At 40.6% G+C, this 25,426-nt stretch overlaps 1 protein-coding gene and 1 non-coding gene across 5 annotated transcripts in view; both read left to right on the forward strand.

The window, feature by feature from the left end:
• The window catches only part of POC1B (POC1 centriolar protein B), a 120,439-nt gene that overhangs the window by 64,688 nt on the left and 30,325 nt on the right, over window positions 1–25,426 (forward strand). For 3 of the 4 annotated variants that reach the window (XR_012784893.1, XM_075551194.1, XM_075551195.1), the window contains 3 exons: window positions 3,160–3,228; window positions 4,783–4,935; window positions 15,025–15,105. Coding sequence is in view for 3 of the 4 variants with exons in the window: in XM_075551194.1 (XP_075407309.1) it covers window positions 3,160–3,228; window positions 4,783–4,935; window positions 15,025–15,105 (303 nt within the window). In the remaining variant the exon portion in view is untranslated. The remainder of the gene's footprint in view (window positions 1–3,159; window positions 3,229–4,782; window positions 4,936–15,024; window positions 15,106–25,426) is intronic. The other variant, XM_075551196.1, reaches the window with a different exon arrangement.
• On the forward strand, window positions 4,496–4,659 carry LOC142452042 (U1 spliceosomal RNA). Its single transcript, XR_012785107.1, has one exon. It is a non-coding gene; the product is annotated as a U1 spliceosomal RNA (small nuclear RNA).

A 25,426-nucleotide genomic window follows, 5' to 3' on the forward strand; every position in this document is an offset into this window, starting at 1 on the left:
GGCTTTTCCTCATTCCCTTACCTTCCTCGCTCACTAAGGTGACTGATGAGTTTGGAAGGAGAAATTTGGCAAGCATGGCCCAACACCTTCCTCCTCGCCTACCCACGGGCCTTCACTGTTTTCTTCTGAGACTTTGTACAGGGAAGCTTGCCCATGCCTAGCATTGTCACTGCAACTGGATGGTCAAATCTGATTTGCTCTGGAAAGCCCATTTGTCTACAGATAAAAAGCCACATTCTCGCATAACAAATTTTTATCCTTTAGAAAGGTAATATTTTGGTTCTCAATTACTTGCCAGTGACAAAGAGGGGTATTTTTATAGAGCTTGTTAGATAACAGACTCCCCCGCCAAACACACACACACACACACACACACACACACACACACACACACTTTCAAAAAGAACCTGTTTTTAAGTGTATGAACTAGTTATCCCTTGGGTGTAAATATCTAAACGTCTTTAAAATTTTTAGAATGCATCTTCTTGTCCTTCCCTTCTAATTTTTTTGCGGGGTGGAGGGGTGGGGAAAACATGAGGAACTTCCTTTTACCTAAGTTTTTTTAATTTATATCCAGAAATAGAAAGGGCTCAGATCTAGAGGAGAAGCAACTCTGTCTGCGTTCATATATCCTGCCTGACATCCGGCTTTGCTCTCCTGTTTGCAGCTGTGCTAGTGAGAAGCAGAAATCGAAACTAGCCCGCCCAGACATACTCAGTATGGTATCCATGGATGGAGACTGAATAGATATGGCCAGTAAAAGGGACCAACGATGGAAATGTCTATGAAAATAAGCAAAACATAATAGAAAACTGTTCAACATAAATCTCAGCGGGGGGAGGGGGAATGGGGGAAAATATTTACGCAAAAGTGGAATTTTTTAGTCCAGGTCACCAGATAGGTGTCTTAAGGTATGAGTAGCTGACTTAAGTGGTAAATTGAATTGAAGAACATTTTTTCTAGTTAAGAACAATATTGATAGCATACAAAGATGTTTGTTTTCTATTGTAAATGTGGATAGTTTTTATCCTAATTTCAGATCCTAGAGCTGGACCAATATGGAGGTGGAGGTGTTCACAAGGCCCCAGTAGCCCACAAATGAAAAAAAATACCAGATTCTTTTTGTCTCCAAAAGATTTTGTGTATAGATTGAGAGCACTAAAACAAGAAAAATATACTAATATTATTTTTGAGATGAGAAATAATTCTTATCTTGTCTGAAAAATTGATCTAGAGTTAGGTCTGGCTTCTGCTGGATTGTGTTTGCTTTTGAGGAACTTAAGGCGGGAGCGTGCCCGGAATGGAAAGATAACCCATCGGAAAGTCTCCCGACAGTTTAAAAGATCCTGAGATGTTCAAGTTCCAGTGTGGCAGCTGGTCGCCATATTTGGCCCAAATGGAACTTGAATCCCTAACCTTGGGCAAGGGAACAAGAATGGCTCCTACTTGTACAAGTTAGGGGCCAAATGGATGCTTGAGCCTCTGGCCCAGTGGCACGGCCAGCAACAAGCACAGGGATGGTGAAAATTGAGGAAGCCATGAATGCTCTCAAACCTGGCCTTGGATTCAGTGAAGCCAGTTACTAGCCAGCCTTAGTATATAAGGATACAGAAGAGTATGCCATGTGTCTGAAGCTGTAGTGGATCTGACCTGCTTTCAACTCAGCTCTAGCCTGACAAGTTAGAGACAAACAATGATTTGCCTCTGAAATCTGCAGTGAATACCTGTTTACAATGTTGTAAATTAAAGGCCTAAATCTTTTTAAAAGAAATTGATCTAAATGAGGCTATATATCTTACCACTGCACCAAGTACAGTTTCATTTTACTCTACAGTCATTGCTCAATTTCAAGTTCTCATTACCTCTTGCCTAGAAAATTACAATACCCTCCTAACTAATTGTCCTTCAAGCATTCATACTCATTGCAATTCATCATTCATTCCGTTGTGATATTTTTTTCTCTTTAAATCATTTTATTAGGGGCTCATATAACTCCTATCACAATCCATACATTCATCAGTTGGGTAAAGGATATTTGTACATTCATTGCCCTCATCATTCTCAAAACATTTGCTGTCCATGTAAGCCCCTGGCATCAGCTCCTCATTTTTTCCACACTTCCTCTCAGACTTTTTGTTCTGATGATGCCTGATACCTGATCTCTACAACACCTCGTGATCATACAGGCTGGTGTGCTTCTTCATGTGTGTTTTGTTGCTTCTGAGCTAGATGGTGCTTGTTTATCTACAAGCCTTTAAGTCTCTAGATGCTGTATCTTTTGATAGCTGGGGACCATCAGCTTTCTTCACCATATTTGCTTATGCACCCATTTGTCTTCAGCAATCTTACTGGGGAGGTGAGCACATAAGGATATGAATTTTTGTTCTCTGATGCCTGATAAGTGATCCTCTCAGCACCTCGTGATCACACAGGCTGGTGTGCTTCTTCCATGTGGGCTTTGTTGCTTCTGAGCTAGATGGCTGTTTGTTTACCTTCAAGCCTTTAAGACCCCAGACGCTGTAGCTTTTGATAGCCTTGCACCATCAGCTTTCTTCACCACATTTGCTTATGCACCCGCTTTGTCTTCAGCAATTATATCGGGAAGGTGAGCATCATGGAATGCCAGTTTAATTGAACAAAGTAATCTTGCATGTGATTTTTTTTTCATCAATCACAGCTTTCCTCCTATCAATCTCATGTTAACATTTTAATGGCTCACTATTACCTGTGTGATAGTAGTTGGTGGAGGTTTGAGGTTCCTGTTTATATAGCCTCATACCTACCACTAAAAAATTTATATCATTCAGTTTAGGCTAGTAATCACTGAAAGATTAAAATGAAATAAAGTCCAACGTCAAAAAACCTTAGCAAAATTTCTTTGTGATTTGTACATGTATAAGCCGTTTCTTAAAAGAAGAAACACTTGTTTTTATGAATCTTATTTTGATTTGTTTTTAATTTAGTATCATTTATGTTTCACTATAGTTGTGTTCTTCATTTCTCTTTACTCTGCCTGCATTAATTGCTAGCCACTATATGTTTTGGGTCAAATGTACAGTCTTAGTATAACAGATAAATTAAGATGAAAAGTCAATATAATCCTCTTGGCCATGAGAAAGTATCATTTAGTAATTTTTTTTATTTCCCTTTATTTTTCAGGGACCTGTCTTTGCTGTGTCATTTTCAAAAGGTGGGGAGTTATTTGCATCAGGAGGTGCAGATGCACAGGTTCGTAATTTCTTTCCGTTCCTTTGTTAGTCTGGGTGGACTAGAGAAGCAAAAGCATAGACACTCGTGTGTATGAGAGAGTTTTATATAAAGGATAATTGTACATTAAGAAAGCATCCCAGCCCAGTCCAGTCCAAGCCCATAAGTCTGATTAGCCCATATGTCTGTCTGATACCAATGTATAAAGTCCTCTTCAGGCTCCCTCTACACATGCAAAGATGCCGAATGCAGGACGATCACAGGCCAGTGGGTAACAAGTCTTTGGATCTAGTAGTGTTGTAAGCATCTCAGCACTGGCAGGGTCTCTATGAGGCTTTTTCTTACTTCAGAGGTCTGGTTTCTTCAGGGTAGGTCCATTTGGCTCCTCCAGCTCAGGGCAGTAGAGTAGTTCCATGTGTCTTATCAGCTGCAATGTCTCTCAGCGAGTGAGTCGAGATTCTCTCCCGCCTCCGAAGAGGAAAAACCAGATTCCCCAGAATTCTCAGGCGAAAGGTATACCCACACAAAAGCCTCATCGGCTATGATCCAGTTGACAGACCAGACTCCACCCCTTCACTCTTAATCCTCTCAAGTCCTAAATTGACACCAGATTATGTCACTATCATAGTTCCCTCTTTGATTTCATTAGGGTAAGAAATCCTTGACCTCAGCTAAAATTTTTATGACCAGCTAGTTTTGTGTATGTTAAGGTAATTATCAGTGAATGTATATTTTGAGTTTGTGCCAAGAAATATGCTATTTCTTAGAAATAGTGCCAATTTTGGTAGTTTGGACAACTACAACAGTAATATTTTTTTCACTCATTTTTACCCTTACTCGTACATGGAATTGACACTGAATAACCATTGTAGGCTTGGCACTCTGACTTTACTTACCTACCTTTCTGCCTTTATCTCTTTTGGGGGACAGCAAATATTAATACTTTATCCTAACAGACCTTCATTTTTTTCCTGAGATGACCAAAAGTCTTTCATAACTAGATCCACTGAATACGATGAGTTTAATTATCAAGCTGAAAATAGGATTTGGCCTTTGGAGGAGTAAAGAGGATTTTAATATAGCAAAGTATGTTCTTACTGTAGATTACAAATGTACACGAAGGCAACTTAAAATGCTAAATCTCTCCCAATCCCTAAAAAAGTGCAGAGATAGGTTATTGTTTTTGAAATATTTATCTGGTCTTTGACTACTCTGAAGGATTTTCCTATAGTCATTTTTTTAAAAGTAAGTTCTGTTCCATATTAAGGGGATTCAAAAAGTTCATGGAATACTTACCTGGCAGGGGAGATACCATGATCACGAAGGTGGTTTTCCCAGGGCGAGGCTCACCCATTGCACTCCGGGTGTGCTGACCCCTGCGATTTCCCCAAATGTGGGAAACTCGACTGCATAATTTGTGGTAGTGGGGGACTGCGTTCGCGCTATCCCCTGAAAAAAAAAAAAGTTCATGGAAGAATTCCATTGTCTTCCAGTTCCATTTTTCTGTGAACTTTTGAAGTTCCCTCATATATGCAAAAACTGCCATTATGACTTTTTATGTATGTGTATATATAGGTCTTCCTGTGGCGGACTAATTTCGATGAATTGAATTATAAAGATCTCATTAAAAGAAATCTTAAAAGATTACATTTTGATTCACCACCACACCTTCTTGATATCTACCCAAGAACTCCACATCCTCAAGATGGAAAACTTGAGACTATTGAAGTGAGTATTTTGCCTATGTTTGTTGCACTGGGTTTTGTTTGTTTCTTTGTTTGTTTTCAGGGACTTATTTTTTAAGCATTTAACTCTTTGTTAAATTGAACTCAACTCAATGCCATCGGAAATTGTCTAGACTGTCAGTCTGTAATATTATTTAATAATTTATAAAACCTAGCTCTTCCTTCAAGCAACAGCCCTTTGGGAAACTGCCAATTATTATCACTAATGAAATAGTATGTAATAAATCTAGAGCCTTTCGTGTTTGCTTCACGGAGGCCCAGGAATTAGACAGACAAAAGTGTGTTCGTAGGAAATGAGAAATCAAATCTTAGTCTTTTGTGACTGTGGAGTCTGAACTAGTTTCACATTATAAGTGCTTTTAGGTGATTCACGTGAGTGTTGTTATGAAAATAGGACTGAAGGACAAGAATTTTTAGAAGCTATTCAAATAGGTATCTCAAAACTGTTTGATAGAAAATAATAATTTATGAATAGTGAACACATTTAGACATTAAATTAATTGAAACCATTTTGTTGCCCATGTATATGTATTTATAACAAAATTACCGGTTAATACATACATTATTATGTATTAGCCTGTAATTTTATTCACAGGTTGTTGATTTAGGTATTCCCTCTTCCAAGAAAAAGTGACTTTTGTTGACTATGTCGCTGGCATGAAGCCTCCTCTCCAGTTTATGTGATTCTCCTTGAGCCCTTTCTTTTCCAAGAGCTGAGATGAAAAATTATGATTCCCTGTTCAGCAGAACATTTCTTGCAACTGTTGCCAGCCTGGTTCCTCATCTTTCGAGTAGGTATTGAAATTGCCTAGGTCTTATCTATGAGCCGCTTTGCCCCCACACCAGCCAGTTCTTATTTTAGTGTCCAGCGTTGTTGTTGTGGGCATTTGTAGTAACTACTTAATCCAGTCCTATGTTGAGATCACTGTCCTAGTTTTCCTTGCTGCTTTGGTTCTTCAGTAGAATTTTTCTCCTTTCCAACTTCCAATAATCTTAGCAGTTTTCTAAATTGCTTAGTACTATGTTTCGCTGCTCAGCCTACTTATTGTGTCATCCTTCAAATTGTTTTCCTTGAGACAAAGAATGCAATACAATATATGGCTCATCCCCCTTGTATTTTATTCCCTACAATTACAGGTGGATTTGTTCCTCCCCCCCCCCCGACCCCACTATAGAACTGAGATATTTGTGTTCTTTAATTTACTCATGTTTGTTTGTTTTTTAATTTGTATTTTTGATGTTTTATGTTTTAACATTTCCGTGCTTGACTGGATTTGATCGAGAGGAGGTTCCCTGCCATCCTTCAGCTAGATGGCAGAATGACAGGCCAAGTCCTGGTCTACTTCATCCTAATTCAGCAGTATTTGCTTGACCCTACACTACCTCAGCATTGGAGACCCGGACCTTTTTCTCTGTCAGCCCCAGTCCACTGAAACGTGCTAGGCTCAGCTTGTCTGACTGGTTCTGCTCACCCAGTAGATCCAGAAAGCAGTAAAAACAGCTGGTTATTTTGTATTGCTAGGTCAGGATGGCCCAGGCCAGACAAGTACTCTCAACCATTAGTTTTCAAATATAAACTCTTAACATTTTTATAAAATGTTTTATAGAATGACATATTCATCTTGGAATTAGACTTCAGTTACACTCTTCAGAATGTTGAACATTGTAACTGAGTTTTGTTAATGCTTTAACAAAGTCAGGTAGTGTGAAAAATTCACATTCATTGGTGGTTAACAGGTATTGAGTTAGAGAGAGTGGAGAGAAGTACCCTTTTGATAGTAGATTTTTGTTTTATTTTGTGATGGGAAAGGTAACATTGAATGTTGGGGAAGTGTACTTAATTTGACCAAAGGAAATAATGTCATAAATAAGTACATGAGAAAAAAATGACATTTTTGGTAAATGCCAGCTAGGACACAGTGTGAGTGGTGGAGGCAGTAGAGGCACCCCAGGCCAAAACACAAAGACCTTCAGACCCAACCCGCTGGACAAGTATAGCTCAGTATAGCTCTCTGGGCAAGAGGATGCCTGCAAGAGTCCGGTTCCCTCTGGGTAGATCAGCACTAAAGAAACGTGAGCGGGGCAGAGGCCAAGGAGCCACGTAGCTGCAAGGCTGAGGACCAGAAAGGAACACGCCTGCCACGTGGCTGAGAAGAGACACTGCTGTAGACAGAAGGACTGTATTTTAAATGTTTTCGACTCCTGATTTAAGATACTTTTAACCCCTCTCCTGAACTTCCACAAGCATAATTATTCTCTGTGAGGTCTGGTGGCCACTGCTATGGCTCTTTAACCCAGGAGAGACGTCGAGGGCCATCGGAGGAGTGTCGTTGCTATGGAATTACAGTGGAGCGGTGTGGAGGCTGAAGGCATTTCTGCCTGTCTTGGCACAGTCCGCCTTGGGCTGCTGTGGCGGTGATTCTCCTCCCCAGAGCAACCAGGGGTGGTCAGATGTGGCCCCAGAACAGTGTTCTTAACCCTTGTGCATGTCATTTCTCTGTGTCTACACAAGCCACAGTGGTATCTAGGACGGGAAGAGTGGATGGAGCCCAACTACCCCTAAGAATTGTTCTCATGAGGGTCACAATGGATGGTTCCTGATGAAAGGTGGGGGGGGGGGGGCGGGGGGGAGTGTGGAAGAGAACTCAGGTTCTTAAAAAGTTCAAATTTGCTGGTCCGGTCGAGACTGGAAGACTCCCCAGGCTACGGCCCTGAGATACTTCTTAAGCCTTGAACCAAGCCACAGGTTCCATTGGGGAACACTACCCATAAGTTCTAAGTATCTTAAAAACCAAGTTGTCGATAATTACCCAAAAGCAAAGATGAGAGGGTGAGGGGACTGGAACGCCAGATGTCCGGAAGTGAAACATCTCAAATGGAATTAATGAGCCTCTTCACACATTGTGAACATGAACAATTGTTTCACAGAACAATTTTGTAAAGGAGTTGTTAAATGGGAAACTGATTTGTTAGGTAATGTTTTCACCAAAAATATTTTTTAATGGAGGAAACTATAGATTGTAATGAGTTTATTTTTCTTTTTGTAGTAACCATGAATATTTCATTTCTGAGCTTAACGTATGGTAGCACCCTTGTTATTTGTGTTTTATTGGGTTTATTAAGGCTCATTTGAATTCTGGCATTCGTTCAAATGGAAAAAAAAAGGTACTGTGTGGTTTCATATTAGGAGTGTTATGCCTCAAAATGGCCATCTTTTCACCTTATTTATGCATTCTGCATACTGAGTAAATAGTGTGAAGAAGTAGGCAATTTCCAAAACAACACAACATCTGAAGAAGTAGAAAATGTGCAAAACAACACAGCATCAGTATTAGAGGAAGACTCATTAATGACCCGTGATACGCAGGTGACGTAACCTTGTTTGCTAAAGGTGAAGAGGACCTGAAATCAAAGACTTCAATGTAGATGATGCCCCAACATGAAGAGAGTGCACATCTTCACAAGCTCAATAAGAGAAGGCAGGTCACATGAAAGATGACATGGAAGCATAAAACCCCCAGTCCTTAAATTGCACACTAGCTGTGTGACTTTTTGACTGGTTTGCCTATAGTTTCTTTATAGTGTTCCTGGGCTGGGCACCGTCTCTTAAAAAGGAGCAATTTTTGTTTCCTAGAAAGAAAACCGAAGGTTCAAACCTAAGGCTGGACTTGCCCACACGGTGCGACAGCTCCCATCCCTGGTTGATGCCACCGTCATTTCTGCAGGAGCTGGATTGCACAGCCCTGCTTTCCAGACCAGCCCTGGTCGTGTCCTGATTACACATTGTGCTGCCGACCACCACATCAGCAGTTCAAAGCCACAGACTGTTCCACAAGAGAAGGACAAGGCTTTCTACTCACAGGAAGGGTTGGGTTTCAGACAGCCACAGAAGCAGTAATGTCCACCCTGCCCTAAGAGTTGCTAGGAGTTGGAATCGACTCGATGGGTGTGAGTTTGTTGTTATTTTCGGTGTATGAGCATCACCAAAGCATCACCTTCTCCCCTTTGCGTATTTTGATCGGAAAAAATAGTCATTCTTAGAGATGGTGCTAGATCTCACTGCTGGGCATCAAAATATTTATTATAGACCATTGAATTGCAGACTACGTTAGAAGGGGTTATAGTTAGCACTTTAAAGAATTTATTTGGGGAAGTTACTTACATTATTTCTCAAGCAGCTCAGAGCGCTGCCTCTCAAACGGACCCAGGGGTGTGTGTGAACTTTAACTACACAGATGCAGCCTGAGCTCCCATGTCACTGTAAATTCTACGAGCAATTAATTTTTACATGTGGTTCTGCTCACTTCTTGTCCTCTTGAAGTGATTGCTGAAGATACGGATGCTCTAGCAAATTGTGGTGAAGAAATCTGGTGGTGCCTGGCTACCAAAAAGAGTACCATCTGGGTCTTAAAGGCTTGTCTCAAAGCAAGTAGCCATTGAAGTGCAGTGCCAGTGAGTCCACATAGGACAGCTGTTCCCAACCCTCCGAATGCCACGACCCTTTAATACAGTTCCTCATGGTGTGGTGACGCCCCAACCATAACATTATTTTTGTTCCTATTTCATAACTGTAATTTTGCTACTGTTTTAAATCAGGTGACCTCTGTGAAAGGGTTGTTTGACATCCCCCAACGGGGTCTCGACCCACAGGTTGAGAACTGCTGACATAGAAGGAGCACACTAGCCAATGTGAGCCAAGAATTATCAATAATAAAATCCAAGCTGAAAGGATGGAATTGTATTAGCGTTTAAATTCTGAGCACCCAGTTTGCAGAAGGTTATAGATGAGTGAAAGCCCAAAGTCAATTTACAAAATCCCCATGCAGATTAAGACTCCCTTGAATTCCCTTGGACTGTTGACCAGCGATGTGAATGGCCGTGTCCTCAGACAGAGTACATTGGAAAGTGGATTACTGCAGATACATTGTTGCTAATTGCCATTAAGTCAGTTCCAACTCATAGAGACCTTTGTACAAAGTCATGAACCACCATCCAATTCCACAGCACCCTCGCAATTATTCTTCTGTTTAAGCCATGGCTGCAGCCGCCGTGTCCGTCTGTGTTGTCAGAAGCCTGCCTCTTTTTTGTTTTCCTTCGGCTTTATCAGGCATGATGTCCTTTTCCAGAGCCTGGTCTCACGTAATAACATATATGCGCCAAAGTGTCATTGCCCTTCCCTTGAAAAGGAACATTCTGGTCATACTTCGTCCAAGACAGTTTATTTCCCCCTGTGGCAATGCATGGCACTTTCAGTAGTCCTCACCAGCATGCTAATGCTGATGCATGGACCTCTCTTTAGCCTTCATCATTTACTATCCAGTTTTCACACACGGCGCCTACGGATAAGTGTTGTCAAAATTGCAGCATATGATCATTTATTTTCCCTTTGACCCATTTTTCATTTGTTCTAGTTTCTATTATCTTCTGCTTCCTCTTGGATCGAGGTTTTTAGCATGTTGTCGCTGTTGGAATTTTTGGTCTGACTTTCTCTATATGAAATCTGGGGTAGATAAATCTAAAGAGACAGGAACTCGATTAAGAGCTCCCTAGGATTATGGCGGGGGGAGGGGGGGGCATTGCAGTGCTAATGAAAATGAGAACAAGAACGAAGAAGAGGCTCTAAGTTTAATTTTGGTGATGATTACTCAGCACATTTTAATATATTTAAACCATGGTATGGTATGGCACGTGAGTTACATCAAAACAGTTTAGAATGTGACAGCACTAAGTGGTGACAAGGATGTGGAGAGAATAAATCACTCATACGTCACACTTTGTACACATTCTTTGTATAAATGCTATAGACACTAAAAAAGTTTGGCATTTTCTTTTTTTTTAATCGTTTTATTGGGGGCTCATACAACTCTTATCACAATCCATACATACATCAATTGTGTAAAGCACATTTGTACATTCATTGCTCTCATCATTCTCAAAACATTTGCTCTCCACTTAAGCCACTGGCAACAGCTCCTCATTTTTCCCCTCCCTCCCCACTCTCCACTCCCTCATGAACCCTTAATAATTTATACATTATTGTTTTGTCATATCTTGTACTGTCCAGTGTCTCCCTTCACCCACTTTTCTTTTGTCTGCACCCCAGGGATGAGTTTATATGTAGACCCTTGTAATGGGTTCCCCCTTCCCACCCCACCCTCCCAGGCATTTTCTTATAAGCATTTAACTATGGAAAAAATGTGTAAAAATATTGAATTCTATAAAGACATCTCTGTCTCTGTTGAGATCCTCATCTGAGCTTTCTCCTGTCAATGTGATGAATTGGATTAATAATTTTCTTAATCTTAAAACTTCCTTATCAACCTAAATAAACCCTATTTAGTTTTGAGGTAAAAATTATTAATCAGTATTTTTCTTTTCATTTCTTGTTTTATAAAGGCTATTTGTGACTACACGACTTTCTAAATTTATAAATTATGTCAAATTCTATGTGGTAGTCAGCCGAAAGGCATGTTTTCTTTAACCTAGCCAAGTATTCATATGTTACTATTTTCTGCATGGGTTCAAATTAACAGCCTTTTGGTTCCTAGCTAAGCACTTACCACCTGACAGCAGGGCTCCTTCTTCTGAGGCAGCACACCCCATTGTAAGACAGCTCTAATCGGTACAGAGCTCTGGATTGCATTGGGCTGCTAACTGCAAGGTGCACATTGGAAACCACCAACTGCTCCAAGGAAGAAAGCAGTGAAGAGTTACGGGCTTGGAAACCCCCAGGGGCCGCTCTCCTCTCTCCTATAGGGTCCCTGTGAGTTGGCATTGACACCACGGCAGTGAGTTCCTGTGATAGCAAGCCCAAATGACTTCGTTTATGTCCCTGAAAGTTAGCCAGCAAGTAATTACAAATGTCACCTCTTTTTTTTCTCTGTAGGAGACTGCAACATTTGTTGTTGATTTTAGGTTTTATCGAGTCGGTTCTGACTCACAGAGATCCTGTGTACAACAGAATACAACCTGCCTGGTCCTGCACCCTCCTCGCAGCCACGGCTCTGCTGTGAGTCCACTGCTGTAGCCACTCTGTTCCTCTCTCCTTGAGAGTTGTCCTCTTACTGCTTTTCCACCGACACTGATTTACCAAGCATCATGCCCTTCTCCAGGGACTGGGGCCTCCTGATGGCGTGCTCAAAGCATATGCGACGAAGTCTTGCCAGTCTCGAGGCTAAGGAGCACTGGGGCTGTGCGCCTTCCAAGACAGATATGCTCGTTCTTCTGGCAGGCCATGGTATATCCAGCATTGTTTAATAATGAATTCAAAGACCCACATTATTATGTGGGCTTTTGTTCATTGTCAAGATATTGAAAATACCATGGCAGGGGCCAGGTTCACACAGTAGTCTTCCTCAAGTTTACATCTTTGCTTCCTAGCACTTTAAAGAGATCTTGACAGCAGATGTGCCCAATGTAAAATGTTTGGTTTCTTGACTGCTGCTTCCATAGGCATTGATTTTAAATCTAAATAAAATCCTTGACAGCTTCAATATTTTCTGTTTACTATGATGGTTCTTATGTTATGTACTTAAATATTTTTCTAACTTGTATTTCAAGGATTTTTTTAATGAGAACCGCTGATCATTTCCATATGATTTAGATTTCTTAACACCTCTAAATTCAGATGATGAAACCAAATTGTATTTTCATAGGCAAACCATTTCATGGTTACACTAGGTGGCAGTATATCAAAGAGAATAAAATGTCTTCAAACAAGTCTATGTGCACTAACTGGAAAAAAAGTAGTTTGTTTTGTTGTTTCTTCAGTGCACCCTCAACCAAAGCTCAAAGAAGTCGGCAATGTTAGGGTTCCCCTCTGGGGCAATCGGGAAGACAAAAACTTGGCTAGGGGAGGTCAGACTTACTAACCTTTACTTTCACAGGGCGTGTACGTGTCCCCCTCTAACATGATGTGCTGGGTAGTTATCACACGGGCCTGATATTTCTGAAACGACAGCCATCAAACATGATGAAGCGTTTTTAAAATTATTCTCTTCCCCCTGGTTCAGTCCCTATCACTGTTAATGGTCTCACTGTTATCCCTTTGTTTGTTCTTGATACTCTGCTTATCTCTGTCACTTGGCTCTCTTTAAAACTGAAGCACATTTTAGTGTCCAGCTTTTCTGTATTTTCCCTGATCCTTTCACTTTACAATTTAGCCCATAGCGCCCTCTGCCGTGGTCTCTTGCTGTGCCCCTGTTGCGCAGGAGCCCCGTCAGCGCTGCCTCTGCTCAGCGGCACGCTGGAGCAAGGCGCCCTCTCTGTTCTCTTCCCCTGTGCTTTCCCCTCAGGCTCGCTAGCCTTTCTCACCACCTAAATGATCCGCCAGCAGTTCCTTCTCTGAAACACTTCCCATTTGTATTGCTGGTACCTGTTCATTTGATAACAAAGTTTGGCTATCTTTTTTTTTTTGTCTTTCATTGCATTAGTTTGTTTGTTTGTTTGAAAGGCAGATTCCAAGTATGTTAGTCACAGGAGTCATTTATTTTTTGATATCCATGTTTAATAACGAGTGGGGTTGGTGGTATGGTTTCAGTTAATTTTTGATCTTTTTGAATTCTAGATTAACTTTCCCCAGAAGTAGTGAACACTCTAGTTAATCATTCCCTCAAGATTCATTACAATTTTACTACATGTGCATGTGCATGAATTTATTATTGAGTCATTGTTTACTTTGCAGTGTTTTTGCTCTCTGTGTGAACAGAATCATGTTGACTGTGTCTTCTCTAACTTGCTTGTTTCATTAACATTAAAATCCTAAAATTCATTCACATAGTAGTATTTCGCTCATTGTCACTAAGAGTAGTGTGCTCCTGAATTTCCCGTAATAGTAATTCCCATACTTTATATATAGCGTACGCTTGATAAACATTTGAGGCATGGCCAGGTTTCTTTTGCGTTTTTGTGACCATTGCAGGCAATGCCCCTGTAAACAATATTGACATCTGAGTTTTTCAGTTTTTGCAGTCTAATAGGTTATTAAATGGCATTTTGCTTCCTTTTTTTTTCATTAGTACTATTTCCAAATATCTTTTGATTGACTGGTTAGCTTTTAGAATTTCTCTTTCAAAACATCTTTCTTTGCTCTCTTTTTTCATACTGAATTATAAGTTTATTTTTTAGACATTTTTCTTTTTTCAATGTTAGACATTATAAGATCTCTTCCCATTCTGTTTTCTAAAGAGCCCCGATGGCATTGGCTTTTAACTGCAATGTCAGCAGTTAGAAAGCACCAGCCACTTTGGGAAAAAGATGACGCTTCTGTTCCTGTTAGTCTCTGAAGCCCAAGGGGCAGTTTTACTTATCCTAGAGGGTCGCTGTGAGTCATAATTGGCTCAATTACATTGGGGTTTTGGGTGCTTTTTTTGGGGGGTGATTAACTCTATTTACATGAGCTTTATTATTTTCTCTAGAAAGGTCTAACACATTGTATATTTGTTCTGGTGTATTTTTAGTTTTAGGTAATGTAAATAATGTCTTTTTTTAAATGTCTTTTTCTAAATTCCATTTCCAACAGTGTGCTGAGGTACAGGAATGCAATTGATTTTGCATATCAATTTTATGTGTGGCTATTATTTTGTTAAACTCTTATTCTAACAATAATAGATTATTTTGCTGTTTTTCCATAGATAATCATATTATGTATGAGTGACAACTTTTATTTCCTTCCAATTACTATACTTTGGCACTTTCATTTCTTTTCTTGCATTGATGAACCTGTTAGGATATGAACTAGTTAGTATTTTTTTCTGTGTCTTTTCAGGCAGGCAATTTTATTTTATTTTAAAAATCTCTTTACAGGTGAATCACATTGATTTTCTTCATATGAAAGCAAACTCTTATTTGTGTGATAAATTCAACTTCATTATAATATATTGAATTGATAGATTTTGGAGGCTAATACTTTGTTTACATTTTTTGTATCCACATTTGTAAAAAATATACCAATATAGTTTAATTACATAACCCATTATGAAATGCTATGTTTTTCATAAATAGCATTTGGTTTCTTATGGCATAGAAATCTAATACCAAGGTTTTGTTTTTTGTCTTTCAAACATATGTACAGATTAATCCCAAACTAGAAGTCAATGATTTGCAGACTTCCAACCCCCCAGTTGTGGATGTCCTTTCTTTCGACTCTACCACAGTGAGTTCTCTTCAACATTACATAAGGTCTAATTGTTGGACACCTTGAGAGGTGTGGGGAGAGGGATCAAATGTGAGCTAAATAGCCTGTGTGCATCTGTGCACCTTAGAGAAGCAAATCCAAAGAAACACATGTACAAGAGAGAGTTTTATAAAAGGGTAAATGCACATCAGGAAAACATCACAAGTCCAATATTAACCCACATGTTCAATACCAATCCACAAAATCCTCCATCTCACAAAACACACACAATGATGCTGACTGTTGGAGGAAAGCCGAGTCAGTGAACGTGTAAGTATCTTAGCGCTGGCAGGGGTCTCCACACGGCTGCTCCAGCACCAGGGCTGCATCAGGGTAGGTTCATGTGGCGTCTCCTCAGGGATGTCTTGCAGGAAGTGAGCCTTGCCAGCTAAAGCAGGGAACTGGGTAAGGCAGCTGCACCCTGGTGCAACCATCACAAAGCAAGAGACCCGAGAACTAGAAAGGCGAGGCTTACTGAGCCATTTATCCCTCCACCCTTCAATTAACCCCACATGTGTTTATTGGCCAGGTTGGCACAATAAACTACCTCATAGAGATAGTCTTATTTGCAATGTATATAAATAGCCATAAGCAACTAAACAAAAAAGTCTTTTAGAACCTGAAATACAGTCCAATTCATACTCACTATTTCCTGTATTATTAAGGTATTACCAGGTGACATCCCACTGCAGTCACAGAACAGATTTCCTGCCTTGGTAATTGCCTTTCAAAAGTGCTAAACTTACATATTTGTAGGTATTGCAAAACTAGTTATAAGAACAGATGGGAAGACATGGCATGATCTTTAGTGATATTGCTGGGATGGTTTAGGTTTAGTTCAGTGTTTTGGGAAACTTGTTATTGTACGGCAAAACCAACATAAGCAAGCAACATTAAAAAACCGCATTACAGACTCTGTAACACAAAGGATGATACTTCCCAAAGGGCCTGTCAGTGTTGATTCCACAGCAGAGAAGAGGCTTAGATCTCTCAGGAGAGGTTCCAGTGATAAGAAATCAGCTGGAGGGTAACCAAGTGCGTTATTGTCAAGTGGGAGCCCAGCAACTGCTGGACAACCAGGATCTCAAGCTGTTCTGTGTGCTTCTCTTTTAGAATGTTTATGTTTATAAAATAACTGCGCATTATTAACTAACAAGAAAGTGAAAGTTAACTAGAACATCTAATTGTTGCCACGGAGCCTTGCTTATAATAGGTGCTGAATGCATTTATGCTGAATGAATGAGCCCAAAGGCATGCTAATAAACTGACAAATTAAGCTCAATTGGATTTCTCCCCCTGCTGGGAGAAGGAAGCAAACAAAACCAGTGGTGGCTCATGGGATGATTTATCTTTTTGTGAAGTCGTGTATAGACTAAAATTGTGTGCTCTAGGCTTAGAAGATCACAGTTATCAAAGACCTGTAGTCCATCCTTTGAGACTCACTCTTCAGTAGTCTTCAGGATCATTTCCATAGACAGTGTTATACAGAGAAGGGCATACTGCCCCTTACAAGTGACAGCAGGGTGTCTATCCCAGATGGGAATCCAGAAGTGCTCAAGTCAACTCGTCTATGTGGTGGGTCCATAACAGAGACTAGGTGTGTGTTGTGGGGTGGGGACTTCCAATGGACAATTCTGCTTAAGCACATGACAAGCTTTAATTGTCCTGTGAAACAGAGTAAAGAATACAATTATAATCCATATAAGGTATAGTGTTATATTGAATCATATGAAACTGCTTTTTCATAGACAAGAAGTCTAATACAATAATTTCACTATAAAATAGCATATAAGTATTAAGAAGTGTGATATTATTAAATTATATAATATGTGGATTAAGTGCCAATAAAAATAGTTTTGAAAAAGAAGAAGTTTCCACTGGTACTCTGAATTACTTGTTTAATGTCCTAAATAAATAAATAGAATAACAAGGAAACCAAAAATCCACAAAAAAGTAGAAAGAAAATGTTTTGGAAATGATGGTCGCAACATGTACAAATGTGCTTGATACAATGGATGTATGCATTGCTGTAAAAGCTGTAAGCCCTCAATGAAATTTATTAAAATTTTAAAAATTAGTTTGGGAGTAGGCTAGTGAAGTCCCACATAGATAAATTCTTTTTACAATTTGGAAACTAGCTGCACCCACCCCAGCAAGATGTAGCCGTGTCCTATAATTGCTGAAGATAAGGATACTTACAAACCATTTAGATGTTTACAAAGAATATCTTGCTATAAATGCTTTATTTTAAAATTTCAACATATTCATCTTTTTTCAGATTATTGACGGGTAGTTGGGTTGAAAACTAAAGTGAAATCACTTATAACCATTTGTTTGTTTATTTTTCTATTTGGTTGGTTTTTGTATTTTAGAGGATAGTTTCCTGAGAAATTTATTTCATCAAGCTGTGACATAAAAAGATTATTCTTTAAACCTTAATTTGCCAAATTTCTTAGTAGGATAAAGGCAGCTTTGTAAAAGTAAAGCAATAGTTGCCTTCCATTCCTGCTTTGACATGATTTCATATTACAATCTGGATGATTTGTAGACATAAGAATGCTGATATCTTATTTATGCTTTGGTTTGTTTTGTTACAGAGAAGAAATTGTAGCATATAACTGTTGGTGTCTTTTTGCCTTGTCTGTCTAATCTGATACAATATTTGAGGGTCAAAGTCAGCATTTACCAATTTGTGTTTTAAAGCTTTGTGGTAAACATTCTCTGTAAAGTGACATACCGGCAATGTTCGTCTAGACTGACTAGAGAAGCAAATCCGGTGGCACTCGTATGTGTAAGAAAGAACTTTATATGAAGAAGTCATTATCAAGAAAATACCCCAGCCCATTCCTGTTCAAGTCCGTAAGTCCAGTACTAGTCTGTAAGTCTCTCTGCAGACTCACACAACCACGTGCAGTGATCCAGAATGCAGAAAGATAATAGGTTGGTGGGTGCAAAGTCATGGATCGATGGCGGTGGTCACATCGCGGGGCTCTGCCAGTAACCAGGCTCAGCCAGCAGGAAGGTGAAGGCAGAGAGAAAGAGGGACTGGCCTCCAGAGAGTCATATTCTGGTAGCACCTTCAAAGGAGGTCATTGATAGGCTGATCTTTACCCGTACCCAAGTTAACAAGAAATTGTGTCTATACACTGGGTCATGTATAGACATAAATTTTAAATATTGATCTTAAATTCTTGACTTTTCTGGTCACATTGTCATTTTTTATTGTTAATTGCCAAAGAGTCCATTTGATTAGGTTAGTAGTTCATTAATTCCATTAACACTAGGTTAGGCTTTTCTAGTGGATTGGTGGCAGAGTGGGCTACAAATTGGACTCCTAACCTCAAGGTCCACTGTTTGAAACCACTAACCACTCTGTGGGAGAAAGATGAGGCTTTCTGCTGCTGCTGGAAAGATGACAGTCTCTGAAACCCAGTGGAGCGATTCCACTCCATCCTGTACAGTCACTATGAGTCAGAATAAACTCAATGGAACTGAATTTGGTTTTTTGGCTTGGAAACCTTTGCCAACAATTTTGTTCCAAAACATTTAGCCTTAATATTGACATGTGATGTGGCTGCAGGAGATAGCCCAGCCTGTACTTCCCCAATGCCTCCAAAAAAGGCAAGCATGGGAGCAAATCAAGGGGGAGGAAGAGAGAGTGGAATGCATCCTGGCCCACCAAGCCTGGAGGACTATATTCCTGCTCTGAACAGCCCAATGCGGAGTAGACTGTATGGCTGGTCCCACTATGAGACACGCCGTCCCTCCCTGACCCATGACCCAATGGGGAACAACACTGGAGACTCAGTGTTGGGATTGGCCCTGTCTGACCCCACCACACTGAGGCAAAACACTTAAGGGCATGTGGCAGAACAGTGGCGGAGAGCAGAGCAGGGAGGTCCCGAGGGAGTGCAAAGGATAGACCTTGGGGCCAGGGCATGGCTCCCCATCGAACTTGACTGGATGACACTCCTAGAGGTCAATAAACAGATCTTGAACTATGTACAGGTGTTTCTTTCTTTTCTTTAAACTACTTATTTATTTATTGTCATTGGTAATTTTTGTTGTCATTTTCTCCTGTCGCTTTGTATTGCTATGCCTTGGTTTTTTGTGCATATTATCTATGCAGGTCTATCTAGATAAGATAGACTGAATGAACAGTCTGGAGGAGAAAACAGGATCCATGGTTCCAGGGAGACATGGGAGAGGGGGAGGTGGGGAAAAGGAGGTGGTATGGACCAACCCAGGGAAAAGGATCAACAAGTGATCCAAAATTAGTGGCAAAGAGGGTGTGAGAGGCCTGATGTAGGGATTGATCAAGGGCAATGTAACCGAAAGAAATTACTGAAACCCAAATGAAGGCAGAACATGAGTGTGGGACAAGAGGAAAATAAAAGGAAATAGAGGAAAGAACTAAGAGGCAAAGGGCATTTATAGAGATCTAAGTACAGGTAAATACATAAGTAAATGTACTTATATACGATGATGGGAAAATAGATCTATGTGCATATATTTATAGGTTTAGTATTAAGGCAACAGATGGACATTGGGCCTCCACTCAAATACTTCCTCAATGCAAGAACACTTTGTTCTATTAAACTGGCATTCCTTGATATACACTTTCCCAACACGATCGCTGAAGACAAAGCGGGTGCATAAGCAAATGTGGTGAAGAAAACTGATGGTGCCCGGCTATATCCAAAGATATAGCATCTCGGGTCTTAAAGGCTTGAAGATAAACAAGCGGCCATCTAGCTCAGAAGCAACAAAGCCCACATGGAAGTAGCCCACCAGCCTTATGTAACCACGAGGTATCGAAGGTATCAGGCATCAAAGAACAAAAAATCATATTGTAAATGAGGGGGAGTGCAGATTGTGTAGGTAACAGGACATCCCCTTACAGAAGGGCCACAGGGAAGGGACAAGCCAGTCAGGGTGCAGTGTAGCAACAATGAAACATACAACTTTCCTCTAATTCTTAAATGCTTCCTCCCCTCCACCCCCACAATCATGATCCTAATTCTACCTTACAAATCTGGCTAAACCAGAGAATGTACACTGGTACAGTTAGGAACCAGAAACACGGGGAATCTAGGACAGTGATCCCTTTAGGACCAATGGTCAGAGTGGCAATACGGGATGGTGGATGGAAGATGGGGTAGAAAGGGGGAACCGATTACAAGGATCTACATCTAACCTGCTCCCTGGGGGATGGACAGTAGAAAAGTGGGTGAAGGGAGGGAGACGTCGGACATTGTAAGACATGACAAAAATATATAATTTATAAATTATCGAGGGTTCATGAAGAGGAGGGGGGAGGGAAAAGGAGGGGGGGAAATGAGCTGATAGCAAGGGCTTAAGTGGAAAGCATGTTTTGAGGATGATGAGGGCAATGAATGTACAAATATACTTTACACAATTGATGTATGTCTGGATTATGATAAGAGTTGTATGAGCCCCCAATAAAATGTTTTTGTTAATTAAAAAACGCACGGAAGATAGAAATTTCTATTATATATCCTAACAAGGTACTTTAAAAAATACAAACTATACTGTTTTAACTACTCTAGAAATATTAAAATATGTATTTATGTTTAGGTAAACTATTCCATTGTTAGTGTTCTAACTTTGTTTTACTGCCATGGAGTCGATTTTGACTCACTGTAACCGCATAGGACAGAGTAGAACTGCCACTATAGGTTTCTATAGGTAACCCTTTACAGAAGGAAACAACTCATCTTTCTCTCAGAAACGCTGGGAGGCTCCAGCCGCTGACCTTATTGGCAGCAGCTGAGGTACAGCCCACTATGCCACCAGGGCTCCTCAATGGACACAATGGAATAAACGAGTTTCTGACACTAGACGCACCTTAGAGAACTAATCCAACGTTCTTATTGTCATTCTCTTCGCCTTAAAGAATCAGAACACAAAGTATGTGTCTTTCCTTAGGGATAGTGTTTCAGATCAAAACTGAGTTGTCAATTAGAGAAAGAAAAGCATCTGTAGTCTTTTGTGGCTCCATCAGTGATAATGTGTAATGAAATATTGTATGAAAGTCCAGATTGTTGCCTGTCCCTAAGAAACTTAAAACCTGGCCAGGGAAGGGAGGGACCATAGCATAAGAAATAAATAGCTACACAGTGTAGCATTAATGAAACTCACAACCTTCCTCTAGTTCTTAAACACTTTCTCCCCCCGACCATCATAATCCCAACTCTACCATGCAAACCTGGTTAGACCAGAGGATGCACAGCGGTGCAGATGGGACCTGGAAGCACAGGGAATCCAGGACAGATGAACCCCTCAGGACCAGTGGTGAGAGTGGCGATACCAGGAAAGAAGGAGGGGTAGGAAGGGGGAACCAATTACAAGGATCTACATATAACCTCCTCTCTGGGGGATGGGCAACAGAAAAGTGGGTGCAGGGAGACGCCCGGCAGTGTAAGACATGATAAAATAATAATTTATAAATTTTCAAGGGTTCATGGGGGAGGGGGAGTGGAGAGGAGGGTGGGGGTAGGAAAATGAGCTGATTCCAGGAGCCCAAGCAGAAAGTGAGAGTTTTGAGAATGATGGGGCAATGAATGTGTCAGTGTGCTTTATACCATTGATGTGTGTGTGGATTGTGATCAGAGTTGTATGAGCCCCAATAAAAAGATTTTTAAAAGAAATTGTATTCAATTGGAATGTGTATGGATTTTTTAATGTAAAACTTTGATCGGCTCATTGTAAATTAAAATCTTTACCTAATTCACAATAAAAGATTACATACATTAAAAACAGAAAAAAGAAATAAATAGCAGCCTCAATATACATGGAGTGTGCTTGATTGCCAAATGAAAGGCTGTTAGTGAGTAGGTTCAGAAGAGATCATTAGAGGCTGGAGCCTTCTCCGGAAGATAACTTTTGAGCTATTCTTGTGATATACACGGGTCTTTGAGTAGAGCATTCCAGGTGTGGAGAGAGCAAAGGTAAATTGATACCTCAGCAATCACTTAACCACTGTAATGAAAGTTTATCAGTTGAATTTGGGACCTTATGTTACCTAGCAACAGATAGCAGATGTAGCCGACTCCACGGAAGATGCCCACTCACACCTCTCTCCTGTGTCACTCACTTGTCTTGGCTTTGGGAAGAATGAAGAAGACAAAACTACCAGTGCCAGAGAGACCTACACCCTACGTTCTAGTGGAGGAGATGGTTCCAGTTAGATACCCCCCACACACACACACACACACACCAAGTATAAGGAGACTGTGTAATCTAGCCTGTTGTCTCCTCATTGATTTCTACTCTTAGCAAAGTAAAATTTCCAGAGCAAAAATTTGACAGAAACAGACTGTTCCAACTTTCTCCTATTGGAGCTATTGGTTTGTTCAAAGCATGCACCCTTTGGTTCGCAATCCAGTGCTTTTAACCACTGATCAAGCAGGGCTCCTGTATATTGCATGATGCCACGGCCATCTAGTTGATTCCAACTCTTGTTGGCCCTGTTTGTGGTTTCTGAGATGATTAGTCTTTACGGGAACAGCCAGCTTGATCGTTCTCCAGAGGAGCTGCTGGTGAGTTACATTACTGTTGTTGTTAGGTGCCATTGAGTCAGGTCCAGCCCATAGGGACTCTACAACAGATTCAAACACCGCACCATCCTGACCACCCTTTTATTTGTTGCTGTGTTTGAATCCCTTGTGGCCACTATGCCAGTCCATCTCATCAAGGGCCTTCCTCTTTTTCATTGACACTCTACGTTATCAAGCACGATACCCTCTCCAGAGACTGGTCCCTCATGACAACATGTCCAAAGGATGTGAGCTGAACTCTCACTGTCCTTGCCCCTAAGGAGCATTCTGGCTGTACTTACTCCGAGACAGATCTGTTTGGTCCTTTGACAGACCAGAGTACTTTCAGTATTCTTGGTCAACACCAGACTTCAAATGCATCAATTCCTTTCCAGTCTTCCTTATTCAGTGTCCAACTTTCACATGCATATAAAGCCATTGAAAATACCATGGCTTGAGTCAGGCACACCTTAGTCCTCAAAGTAACATCCTTGCTTTTTTAGCACTTTAAAGAGGTCTTGTGCAGTTGATTTGCCTAATACAATGACTGCACCACTAGTACTTCTTTTTTATATTTTATATTGATATATCATTTTCTTTATATTAATATTTATATATACTTTTTCTGTTTACTATAATCTTTAAAAGGAGTACAGTACCATTAGAACTCCTTGTAGAAAATATAGTAGATGGGGGTGGGGGGTGGAGTGCAAAGGTGAAGATCAAAGCAGTGGTAGGAAGAGAGGTGCATTTGAAATAGAATGAGAAGTGGAACTGTAAGAATGCGGGGACAGGAGGCGCATATTTGAGAAGGGCACTCGCCTGAGAGAAGCTGTGATTGAGGGCCAGGTGGTGAGTGGCACAGTAACACAGAAGTTGCCCTTAGAAGAGGGCCGTGATCTGACTGACATTTTAACAGGTTCAGTCAGCCTAGGAGTGAGACCAGTTAGGAAGCTAATTTAATACTCAGACAGGAGGCAGTGGTGCCTTGACCTAGAGTGGTAACAGAGGTGGTGGTGATCAGTGACAGGATCTTGACTATTTTTTGAAGATCAAGCCAAAAGGCTTTCCTGCTGATTGAATGTCAGCTGTGGGATTCCCTGTCCCTCCCCCACGGGCACTGAAGCGTGGCCCAGAGGAATCTCAGTAGGTTTTAGATTACCTCTGGCTCTGCATCATCTCGGCAGAGGGATGGTTGAGAAAAACAGAACTGAGATTTTTTTTTTCTGTTTTCTCTTTTCCGGTCCGGAAAGTGCTTGGCTGAGTCAGGGCCCGAGACATTGCCATTGGCTTGACATTGGGAGGTGCAGTAGCCAAACACTCTTGTCTTTCTGGGTGTCCTTTATCTCCGCATCCTTCACCAAGGTGCGTGGTTTCTCTTTTCAGAAAGATTTCACCTCAACTCACTCTTTTTTTTTTTTTACTCCCTCTTTTTCAAGAAGAAGTTGCACACTTGCATGGAGATTGTCCTGTGGTGTTGGTTATCTGAAAAATATCAATTTTCTAAAAACTATATGAACATAGAAACAGTAAAGTTTCAGACACAGTGAAAATATTTCTATGAATGTTGTAGCAACAATTCATCCTGGTTACTAGACAGCATTGCCTAACTAGTTCAGAGTCATTCCAGCCCCAAAGTGCTTATGTAAGCAGAGAGACTTGCAGCGACGTAATTGAAAGAACAGAGTGTATGCAAAAGTACACATTTCATAACTAAAACGTATAACCTTGAAAGTGTAAAATGACAATATATAGTTTATTTCCCCAGATTCCCACTTGCTTTTCTTGAAAAATAATGTACAACCTCCTGCTTTCTCTGCTTTTCTTTATGTTAGCTTATCCATATTTTCGGAAGAATATCTCTTTCATATTTGGGGAGAGGTAGAGTTCACTTGGAAGCAAGGATGGCAAGCTCTCTCACGTACTTTGGACATGTTGTCAGGAAAGAGCAGTCCCTGGAGAAGGACATCGTTCTCGGTAAAGTAGAGGGCCAAGAAAAAGAGGGAGATCCCCCAACAAGATGGATTAACACAGTGGCTGCATCGATGGGCTCAAATAGAAGGACAATTGTCAGGATGGCACAGGACGGGGCAGTGGTTTGTTCTGTTGTATACAGGATTGTTCCGAATGGAATGAATCAACGGCACCTAATAAAGTCGTTTTCCCTTGTGAACCTTGCTACAGTCTTAAACTGCCATTTGTAAGTTGAGAGCATGCGATTTCTGAAAGTAGCTAACATTTGTTGGCATTATTTTGCCCCCGTACAAGCTATAGGAAATAATTTTTTGGTTATGCTAGCTTTAAGCATTGGCTTTCAGTGTCCCTGCATTGATGGCACTTTTGGGTTGGACTGCGAGCAGCAAGGCTGGTGGTTAAAACCCAGTGGCCGCTTGAAAGAAAGACGAGGCTGTCTGCTCCCATGAAGGTTTGCAAGCCTCAGAAACCCTGTACTGAAACCCACTCAATGGCAGTGGTCTGGCGCCCCTAAGAGTATGAAATGATGAAACGAACACAGGTATTTGTAGAATCCAGGTCTCTGGACTCAATAGTTGGTATCTTACAAAATATATCCCCCTTTTTTCTAAGAAACTTTCGGTCATGATTTCAATTGATAGTCAATGTGCCAACTGATAGAGGGTGAAATATTTAGCTTGCTGTTAACCAAATATTAGAAATAGAACATAATTATAGATTTAGTTTGCTAAAAATCCAGAAATGTAACAGCCCCCTGCCTGGCAGTA

Source organism: Tenrec ecaudatus, chromosome 6 (genome assembly GCF_050624435.1).
Source record: "Tenrec ecaudatus isolate mTenEca1 chromosome 6, mTenEca1.hap1, whole genome shotgun sequence".
Lineage (NCBI taxonomy): Eukaryota > Metazoa > Chordata > Mammalia > Afrosoricida > Tenrecidae > Tenrec > Tenrec ecaudatus.